General features: G+C 43.2%; 1 protein-coding gene across 2 annotated transcripts in view; it reads right to left on the bottom strand.

Moving 5' to 3' along the window:
• Window positions 1–206: 206 nt before the first annotated feature.
• The window catches only part of GTF3C6 (general transcription factor IIIC subunit 6), a 183,101-nt gene continuing 171,806 nt past the window's right edge, over window positions 207–11,501 (bottom strand). For both annotated transcript variants that reach the window (XM_069629567.1, XM_069629568.1), the window contains exon 6: window positions 207–855. In XM_069629567.1, coding sequence (XP_069485668.1) covers window positions 551–855 — 305 coding nt within the window. In that variant the 3' untranslated portion in view covers window positions 207–550. The remainder of the gene's footprint in view (window positions 856–11,501) is intronic.

Below are 11,501 nucleotides of genomic sequence, written 5' to 3'. Positions count from 1 at the left end.
GAGGGAGTGAGGATAAGTGACAAGCCACTATTTGATACCATGCACAAACTGCATAGGAGCAGCTAGGGTGGCATCACTTTTGACTGTGACCATCTACAGGTACAAGGCATCAATGAGCCGGAATTAAACGTTAGACCGCATCATATGTATTGTCCAAAACTGAAATTTGGTAATCTATAGTAATGACGTGCACATTTAGTCACAAACCATCTAAATACATTTTTAATAATCTACAGTTGACACTCAGTAGAAAAAAATTAAATACAAAAATTGAAAGTAACAAATCAACATAAATATCATTAGGTCCTCATAGTTAAGGGAACTGTAGCGAGACCGGTTCTGTCTGTCCGATTCTCTCCAGGCTTCCCAAGAACTTGCAACCAAAGAGAAGAACTGTGACTTCCATCCTTCCCATCCACCCACCCACGTTTGGAGGTACCCTGCCTGTGGATGCTATAGCCCATACGGAAGTCAGTTCAGAGCTCTTTAATTCCAACCTGGCGATGCCACATTAAAGGAGGCTTCTGTGCCGCTCCAGCGTGAGAAGAGCTTAATCTTCTGAAAGCATTCCTGGTGTCTCTCCCACATCACCAGCGGCAACGCAGTCCTTTGCCTTGAACGGCAGACCGTCAGGGCTAGGAGCAGTACCTTCTACTTCACAGTCTGGTTTCTCTACTTCAAAACTAAGGTCAGAGTTTCCCTCTTCCCCAATCTCGTCCTCCGACTCCTCGGCTTGCTCGTCTGAGTTGTGTGAAGCCGATTCGCCAACATCCCTTTTCTGGTGCATGAAGCTGCAGATCATGTTGGGTCGCTGTGAGAATTCATTTTCCTTGATCTGGAACCATTCCACACCACCTGCAAAAAGCAAAGAGAATCACACAGAATATGAGAAATAATCTGAAGGTATAATCTTTTTCTACATTTTTGAGAAGTACATTTTTGATCGTCATTGTCAATAGACCACTCCAGACACCAAGAAATTAGGATGCATCTCTATCAAAAAAGCCATGCACTATTCACAGACAGACATATTGTATGAAAGAACATGCAGCCCTTAATCAATTTAAACAGTGAGGTTTTAAATCACATTTGTGAACGCATGGGCACTGGAGTGTTCCCTAAGCCTAGTTATTGCTGTTCGCTCAAAGATAGTTTTTAAACAGCCAAGTGTGCATGTATGTAAGGGTGGATTGAAAAAAGGACAAACCTAGCTCGGCTATCCATATAAGAAGAACCCATGGGGTTATAGGGATGGTGTGGCGGTAGCAAACAGTAGCTGGAAAGTGTCAGGTGAAGAGGTCTGGAGGGGGAGAAGTAGGTTTGACAGGAGTAATAAGCCACTGGCAAGATTATAATAATTTCTTTTTAAGCGCAAGGCATTCAGGTCCTTCCTCAATTGTAGGATAGAGGTGGGCAGTTATCTGCATTGGTAACTGTCTGCAGAGAAGGTGTGTTGTGTGTGTTGCATGAAAAGGCCCGTTTCCTCCTTTGTTCCCCTCTACATTGTTATGTTTCTGGAGTGAGGGTATAGGTTCTGGTGATGAACTGCCAGCCAAAGATGGTGAGTGCTTCTTCCAGATACAGTGATATTTTGTTTGCAACTGCTATTTAGGTGGTGCAGGCTTTCTTTAATATAATGTGTGCTTGAAGGGTTAGCTAATGAAGCTCCTTGATGTTGGAAGTCTGATTTTCAAATTCCTATGAGGTGACATGCAGCATGCTGGACATCTTTCTGTAGGGCAATGGTGGGATGTGGGACTTCTGCAAGTAGATTGTTGCCTTCATCAAGGTGGGAGATGACAAGGGCATGGACAACTGTTCTGAAACCATGGGCAGGGATGAAAGGCTTGACTTTGCGGAGGAGCAAAAGCTGGAACAATACCATGTGTGTCTTCTTGGCGATGTGCATTTTGAATAAGAGTTCTCAGTAGATTGTAAAGCAGAGACATTTTGAACTGGGTGAGTTCTGGCAAGAATCTGTCAAGCTCTATGTCAGTCAGTCAATTCTGTACTCAGGCATGCTTAGTGGGGTTTCCTAGGAAACAATTTGGTTTTTGTTGGATTGAGCATCAGCATGTGCTGGACATCCATCCTGGATAAGTGAGACAGCACTTGAGTCAATGAACTTGATCTTTAGATAAAGTTGCATGCCATCTGCATATTGGTTTACCTGAATGTCGGTGCAGGCGCAGAGGGAGAAAGTTCCCCTAGAGGTTAAAAGAGACAGGGTGGAGCCGTGTAGAAATCTGACAATTACTCGGCAGCTCTGGGATCAGTTGGGGCCCATCTGAGGGAGATGGTTTGAATGGAGTGGTAGGGGAACCACTGCAAGTCTATTCTATCAATAAGGAGGGTTTCATGGGCAATGAAATTTAAGGTGGCAGTGAGATCGAGTTAACAGGGGTCACCTTTATCCAGGATGTGCAGAACATCATTGATAACTTTTGTGATGGTGGTCTCTGTGCAGTATTGTGACTGAAGTCCAAAGTGGCAGTGCTGTATAAGATTATGCTGAGTTAATACAACTAGATGGCGACAGTCTTCTCAATCACTTTGCACAGCAAAGACAGACTGGTAATGTGGCAATAGTTGTCCCAGTCATTCGGACTGAGTGTAGGTTTCTTCAGCAGGGGGAGGATCTGCCCAGTTTGAGGGATAAATTGAGGATATTGAGAACTGATTCAAATGTGCTACTTTTAATGGAAGGGAGGATGTAGTCTTTTTAGCTGTTGGATTAAGGGCTTCGAGTATTGGTGAGGGCCTCTGGAGTCATTATCCAGAATTGAGTCCATCTTGATATGCTGTGGGTTGGTATGCGTAGGACATCTCTAGGGTGTCTGGAGGTGTCAATCTGTTGCCTTATCTTTTGTATCTCGCCTCAGAAGAAGTTGTTCATGGCGCTGTATTTTTCAGTGCATTGCTGTATTGGAGCATTTGGAAGTGCTTCACCGCTTTAGAAGTCACTGCGCCCTTGTTAGATGCTTCTGTGATGGTTGTTGTGTAGCAGTTTGCTATGGCGAGGAGTGTTAGGCAAGATTTTCATAGCAATGATAAATCATCCTGACCTGTATCAACTCCAGATCCTTTTGCTTTACTGGTGGATTATTTTTCCATATACCTCAGTGAGTGGCAACCTTTTTCCACACTTGCAGATCCTTTTACTCTTTCTATGGGTGTCATTTTTAAAACTCTTCATAGTGTCTTCTTAATGTTATCCTCTGACAACATTTGGCATAAACTGCCTATTGTTGCTGGGGTGCCCTTTGGACTCTCCCTTTTAACTTTCTCTGACTAACCGTGTGAGAACTACAGTTCCCAAGGAAAGAAAGGATACGTTATCCTCTCTAAACTTTATTTAAGTGAGACCACTCTACCCCACCTTATGTGGAGTGCTGGGGAGACACAGTAAAAATGAGAAAGGGGATACATTGTATCATTTCTGATAAAGGGACACGCTTACCTTTAATGGCTGGTGGCAGTGAACCTTTTTTACTAATTTGGTGCACCTTTACCATGGGCTTTTTCCACAGCCCCGGTAAAGGCACCCATGGGTGCACATTTTACCAAAATGGCCCGGTCGTCTTTTTCTTTTCTTCCATTGTTGCGTTCCTTGTCCTTTCTTGGACATTCCCCTGCCCTTTATGGTGGGAAAGTCCTTTGTGTGATTTCTACCTTCGATGGGAGACCTAGTTCCAGCCTGCCCCGGCTCCAGTGTGTCTGTGAAGGCAGGAAGCGAGGGAGGAGTCCAAACATCTGCAGCCCTTTGTCTTCCAGCCTTACTGTGAGCATCCAGGTCAAACTGGGAAGCTGCCTGTTCTGAAAGAATTGCCAATCCCCGAGTTTGAATGTTGTATGTCTGTTTGATTGGCTGGGTTCATGCATAAAAGTCAGATCCTGGAAGCTGAAGAGGTTGTCGACAACTGGAGCAGAAACCGAAGCGGAAGATGAAGAAACAAAGGCCTTATCGATTTCCAGCGATTGGAGAACATGCTGTGTAAGCGGAGCCTGCTGTAACCCTTCCTTCCAATCGACCTGGGGATCCCGAAACGGAAGACCCTGAGCCTGGTGAGATCCACTAGGCTCAAGACTACCTGCATTGTGAGCCATCCCACGTTGTGCTGTGGCCTTGCAGGGCTGAAATACCCCAATAAACTGAGACCTCGAGCCATTGTGTGGTGCACGGCTATCCAAATTGAGCTGAAATTTTGTGGCATCCTGCTGGAACTCCAAACACACGATTTGAGTCCTATAAGTCCCCTCATCAGAGTGCTTGACCTTGCAAACTGGGATAATCTGACCAGTGATATTCAGGCTTCTTCTGGCTCCTGAAAAGGACACCAAAACCACATAGAGAATCTTGCCAGGAGCCTTCTCAGTTGATTTCTGCTGCAGAAGGCCTTCCAGTGTCATGTCTTCATGACAAGGAATTCAGCACCTGGGTTTTTGGCTGCAGATCCTGAAGTCTCCCCCATTGCAACCTCTTCTTCTGTGCTGAGAAAACCATGTTAAGATCGTCTTGCCTAGAGCCTTCCCCATGATCCCTGTTGCAAAAGTCCTTCCATGGTCCTGTCTTCATGATAAAGGAATTTAACGACTGGGTTTTTGGCTGCAGATCCTGAAGTCTTCTTGCTGCAACTTTTCTTTCGTGCTAAGGTACTGTGCTGGCTGGGTATATACTAACCTTAAGCCTTTGTGATTTCTGTAATGCTTTGGGGCGTTTTTGTGACTGGGAGTCTTCTCATCCAGTTCAGCCAGGCCCACTGCCGGAATCCTCCTAGGGTGTCTTCTTTGAAGTCCCTGAACACTAACTAACTTTAAAGTGAACTACGTACTTGTTAAACAGTTTTCCACAGGAACTCTGACTTATACCTGCAACAGAAGCCTGTCTACCTCCGCCTACAGCTGGCTCCTAGACCACTGGGGTCTCGCTTCTACCCCGAAGTGAACTCATGCAATAGAATAGGGACGGGCTGGATACGTAAAGGATCATGTCTTGAAAAGTATAACAAGTGTTTAAAAGTACTTACTTGTGAAAGAGTTAGTTGGTAACTGTAACTGAGCGGTTACAAAAGTTCTTACTTACCTTGAATTTGTGTGTTGTGCCTCTCTGAAAAGTATATAGGGTTAATTTACTCACCTGTGAATTGGGTGTGTCGCTTTCCCAAAAGTAATGCTGTTGGCTTCACTATTTCCTTCAGAGAATAGGTGTAGACGTTCCCCAACTGGGTCTTGCTTCCTGTAACTTGCTGTACAGCCTGTTTAGAGTAAGTCTGCCTTAGGTTTTAACCTACCTAGAATAAAATTGGGTTTTGCTTTCCCTAGTCTATTTATACAGTTGCTAAAACAGTCATAGGTCTTTACAAACCTTTAAGTTGCCGATAGTTCCTTTAAAAAGTATATAGGTTTTATTTACCTTGGGTTACCGGTGTGCCATGCTAGTCATAGCTTACCGCAGTCTGTGCCACTGGTCTGAAAAGCAACTGATATAGTATATTACAACATTAAGTTTTACCGCCTATTATAGATGTGTGCCATTCTTGAAAAGTGTTGTATAGGTGTAGCTAACCTTGGTCTGCTGGTGAACTCTAAATTAGTGTAAATAGTTCTTGCTTATCTTAGACTGTGTTGCACTGTGCTGAAAAGCAACTGTAATGGTCTATTACACCATAAAAGGCCGTACTCACCTACTATAACTGTGTGTTATCATAAATGTAGTCATAGGTATATACTGTTCCTTGAACCTGTGTTCCACTATTCAGAAAAGTATCCTGGCAACAGGGTTGGTTGATTATGCGATTTCTTTGCTGAGTGTCACGGCATAACAGAAAGTAATCTAAAAGTAACTAGTGGTTTTTACTCCCCATGAATAGTTGTAGCCTATACTAAATGTGTATGATAAGGTCTGACTTCCCTAAAATTACTGTTGGGTATTCTGAAGAAGACTTTATGCTTTTGTCTGTGTACCTTCAAGCGTTGTGGTGTGTTTTTATAAATGTGTGTAGGGCTCTATAACCAGTACTTACCCAAAGACTTAACTTGGCATACTTGTATTTATAATAAACCTTTATTTTTTTTATAATACTTCTGTTCTATTGTATCCTTGGTGTACTACAGGTTCCGTGTACTTTCCTACAGGCCTCTCTCTCTCCTAAGATAAGCCTGGCTGCTCTGCCTATGCTACCATATACTCAGGTGGTACAGCCTTATACTAAGAGTGGAGTCTTGTACTGTCTCAGTTGAATGGTTTTGCTAAGCCCTTAGTTGGACTTCAGAAAAACTGTCCTAACAAGGAGGGTACTGGGTTTGCAAGGTGAGAAAGTCTTCTTGATGGTGGATTTCCTCTAGAATTGCTATTGTCTGTGGATAACACGCTTACTGATGAGCTCCTGTGTCTACTAAGGTGTAGAGGGCTAATGTTTGTTGAGTAATGCATGTGTGGTTGTTTTATCAGTTGTGGTATGGTTGAATGAACTGACCTGAGAGTGGATATTCGTTGAGGGGGGTAAGACGCAGAGTATTAGATGATGCACTTTTGTTCCAGTGCCTATATGGGGACGTTTTTAAAGGATCAGTGAGGTGTCTTGGCTGGTTTGGCTTTTCCCAGTGGGGTACGAGGTGTGTGATCGAGTAGGAGCAGCATAGCTGAAGGTCTGTCCAGTCAAAAGCTGTGGGGGCATGGAGGGGAGAAATTCAATATCTGGAGCCATGTGTCATGTTGGGTTATAGCCAGCATAGTTCTAGCCATTGTTTTAAAGATGGGGTTCGTAAAAAGTCCTGAAGTTACATCTCATCAGTTTCTTCTGCAGCAAGCACCCTCTTGACACACTCACATTCCACTGAAGGGCTACTGGGAAGCCAAGTGAGAATGTATACAACTGGTACATCGTTCTGTGGATCTCGTGCCTCTCTTCAGAGATCAATAAATTGCTGATGCTCAAGGGATTACAAATAACACCCAACCAATCAGTGAACAATATGCAGACACTGCATGGCATTGTATTGTATTAAGTCTACAGTCAGGTAATGTCTGATGAAAGTGCTGGTAGTTATCAGGATCCTTATGAATGTATTTAGTTGCTAGGAAGTCAAAAGGCAAATATAGAGAACTGTATGTGGCTGCAGAATTACACACCATATGTTGCAACCGTCTCAACAAAAAGGTGCTCAATGTTGTATAAACTTAACTAAAGGTCCACAGTGTAACTGGCCTACTTGCCATCGGCAGACTCAACTTCATGCACACCAAACTATGGGCCTCATTACAAGTCCGGCGGTAACCCTGCCGGCAGGGCCATCTTAAGCACTTTTGGGGCCCGGGGCACAGACACCTTTGGGGCCCCCTCCACCGAACCAAAAGAATTAAGCAATCCAAAATATCTAGGTGTGCCCCCTCATCGTGATCACAGCCCATAGCTTGATATGCTGCCTCACAGTGATCAAAATAAGCATGGGTACTCCTTTTCAGTCCCCTTACCATTCTCATTTTAATTGGAATGATAAACAAGTTACATTTCAAGGTCAACATTCATAGTCCACGACACAGGTTCTTATGTTCTAGCATAGCTGCAGGACAATGTTCAACAATAACAGCAAAGAAAAAGGTATATTGGCCAAATTATAAATGCGAGACACAGATTGTTCAAAAAGGTTTGCATAATCCACAATAGACAAAGAATTCAGATTGCCAGCCTCACGGAATACATATGTGCTGAAGCATGGATACAGGAGACCCAATAGGAAGCAAGGAGAAAGCTAAACATACCATAGCATAGATAGTGGATGAAAATTAGAAGCTGCCAAGAAGGTGTCTGTATCCAGAAGGACTGAGATTAGAAGAGGGACATGGTTTTCAAGTAGTGTTTCCCTAAGAGAGCAAAGGAACACGTGGTTGTGGTGCACAATATATAAATGCTCACTATTATTATAGAGGAAGCAACACTATAGCCAGCGAAGCCATGAGGGAGGCTTTTCTGACGATCATACTTTAAGAACGAAATCACTGTGATGCCCAGGATCACACATTGGTAAAGAGGTGAAGGTGGAATATGTGCCCACTGTGCAATTTTTCCACTTCACTTCCTGTTCTTATAAACTAAAATAATCCAATTTTATAGAACTGACTTGGAAAGTACACACATCACATAACCCAACATGACAATTAAAAAAAATAAAATGTTATAAAAGCTTGCTATGCTAAATTGAAATAATTCTAGCTTCGTTGTCTCCATCATCAAGGGAAGTATATAAAGTAGCACCATACTGATTGCTGCCATCTTAAAATATTCCATCTTGGTTTCTCTTTTGTATTTTAAAGCTTTAAAAAAAATAAAATACAGGCTTGTGAAATTGTCATTCATTAATGTGCATACAAATCTTTCAATTGTGCTAAAAAGCAAACATTTTTTTTGGTCAAATAAGCAGACCTTAAATATGCTTGCCAGATGCCGGCAATACCTGGACCGTTATCTTCCGTCTAGAACCCCTTCCACTCAAATGGCCTCGTACAATTTTACAATTTTACCGGCGCCTGACTTCCTAGTGCCACTGGGAAATTACATGTCCGGCAGCCCGGGAAGTCAGTGAAATTTAAGTCCCCATTCCCATAGAGTCCTACAGGACTCTATGGGAGTGGGGACATCTGTGAACGCTCTGCCTATGGTGGCAGCTGCGCCTGGCAATGTCAGACCTGTTGGGTACAGCGGTCACGGCAGGCAGACATGTAGTTTGCCAGTCCGGAAACAAGAGTGCTGGAGAGCTTACCGGCACCCTTATTACCGGACCAACAAACTTGTAGCAAGGCCCATTGGCTTGCTTCAGTGAATGCTTTGGTGTGCTTGGCTTTAACATGCCAGTTCTATGTTGAAAAACTGGCTCCACTTTGCCAAAAAGATGGAATTTTAAACCCGGACACTCAGTAACATTAGCATCCAAGATTCTGCCCCAGACTGGATTGCTTCCCATCTGATTGGTCCTTTTCCAACTCATGGAATAGTGACATCTACACTCCAACCCTTTTCCAAGAGAATCGTTCTTGGCCCACTTTGCTTCTCTGCACTCTTGGTAAACTTAATTCTTCCTTTGGCTTCTTTTAAACCAATTATGATTTATGATTAACTCTTCCAAGAGTGATACGATTTACCTCTTCGCTCTCAACTACCCACCAGCTTGCAATATTCACTATCCCCTACCTTGATTTCCCCATCCCACCTTCCAAGGTTCACAGAACAAACTGAATCTGTAGTAATTAATTATCTCCACTGCCTTTGGGGCCAGGTTCAACCTTCTGAACAGTCTCAAGGATGAAGGATAGCTCAGGGGCAACGCGTTTGTCTTGGAAGCAAGACATTGTGGGGCAACACAGGTTCGAATCCCGATCCTGCGTTTATAAACCACTCTGTGGTATTAAGCGCGTTAAATGAACAATAAAATAAAATGTACACCCCAACTAGGCTTTTTTTGCAAGGCTTAGCAACATTAACAAGCCTGATGTGCATCAGTACATCATTCCCCATCACTAGTGCATCACATGCAAATGCTTGCATTCCAATTTCCCTGCTTGTTGCATTTCTTGATTTCCTGTTTGGTGAGGTCATGGCTTTGTGCTCATTTGCCACCTGGAGATGATAGGTAGGAGTGTCCCTTCCTTGTTCCAGCCTTGTAAAGGATGTCTGCTTGGAGGGGTAGCCAGTGCAGAATCTTAGTATTATTGCTTATTACATTGTAGAATTCATGTACTGGATGGATCCAGTAGTCTGGCATTGCACGGGTTTTACTTGGCCCAAGGCATATGGAGATATACGAGTAACACTATTTAATAATAATTGATTTTCGGTGGAAAAACATGAAGTCTATGAATCTATACACTAGGACTGAGAGCTTTAAGTATATGATGGACCTTCAATAATGGCAAGCAAGCAATGAAGTGCACAAGTAATAGTTCAATGTGATTGTTACCAGATTAGTGATACACTGTAGCCTTGTAAACGACCTATGGTCAAAACACGTGTCGGCTGTCAGACAATATACCGATTGTAAAACTCTAGATTTTGGATGTTTGAGCCAAGAGGAGGTTGATTGCCAGATGACAGGCTATTTGCTATGTTTTGTTAAATTATGATGGGAGAATTAATAATTCCATATGATATTTCACTGTTCAGTTGAATTGTAGGTCTGGGTTTTTTCGTTTCCATGTGTTAATATCCCTGCAAAAATAACGCGATACAAAAATATCGCCATATTTTTGCAGCGATATTGAGGCATGGACCCTGCAGGGGACACCCACGCAACCCCCGCATTATTTTTTAAATTTGCAGGGCCACCCCCGCTCCCACAAATTATCCCCCCCAAACATACCGCCTATGCCGTTCCAGACGGCCATATATATGGCAATATTTTTGGTGGGGATAAGATTACCTGATACTGTTTTTTCTTGATCAAGTGATGAATAATATAAAATCACAGATAACCAAATTGTTTTCTTTTGAGAACAAATTGTTCAGCACAGAGACTCTGAAGCAGTCTGAAGCAATCCGAATAGTTTGTTACTCAACGATGTGTATATTCAAACCTTAAAGTGGGATTGATCCAACACCAGGAACCGCTCTAGTACTCGTATTTTTGTGTCATCAGTATACACAGCTGATCAGTATTTAGTCTAGGATTGCACACACTGGGTAGTCATTGAAAACTGGATGCCTATAAGCTTTTCAGATGAGAATGCATTCAAGAACAACGTCGAGTACATTGCACACAAAAACTAAGTTAAACTATTCAATATGAATCATCCCTTTTCACTCTAATTTGGAAAAGAAATGTTTTTGAACTTGTTAACAGCCTCAAATATGACCTTGGTGAAGCAAGAAGTGCAGTGCTAAGCTCCAGTTATCAATTACATATTTAGCAAAACAAAAGAGCTGATGGCTGGAAGGTTTAGAATTAATCTCAACCTCTAGCATTGCTCTGGGAAACGCTCCAGAAGATCGTTCTTTGGCTGGCAGGACATTACAAAAGGAGAAAGCTCATATGTAAATCAGGCTCGGTCCCAGCCAAAGAGAGGCAGTCCAGCACAAACTGCTTGATCACATTCGTTCTGCACGAGACCACAAGCATCCCCAGACATGTATTGTGGCGCCTTGTCAGTGAGGAGTAGCTTGGGCCTCTAGGCCCAGCAGGCACGGGATCCATGTCTCGCGCTGGACTGCCCCCCTTTGGGGTTGGACCACGCCTGATTCGCATATGGATTTTCCCCTGTAATGGCTTGGCATCCTGAAAAAGCCTGACCCTGGACCCATTTGAGTGGTTTAAGGGATATCAGGTAATAATGTCCCCTACATAATGTCGCTTGGAAAAGCCTTTGGCGACATACGTGGTGACATTATGTATGGGGACAGGTTGCGGGGATGTCCCCTGCTCCCACATGTTCAATGTAATAATGTCTCCGCAAAGAACAGTGGTTAGCCTGGTTATCTGCCCCAGACATATCCCATAAACATTCTCTGTGG

This window comes from Ambystoma mexicanum, chromosome 12, assembly GCF_040938575.1.
Source record: "Ambystoma mexicanum isolate Mex_15411 chromosome 12, UKY_AmexF1_1, whole genome shotgun sequence".
In the NCBI taxonomy this organism is placed as follows: domain Eukaryota; kingdom Metazoa; phylum Chordata; class Amphibia; order Caudata; family Ambystomatidae; genus Ambystoma; species Ambystoma mexicanum.
The sequence above is the reverse complement of the archived record's forward strand: the minus strand, read 5'-3'. Positions and strand labels throughout refer to the sequence as shown.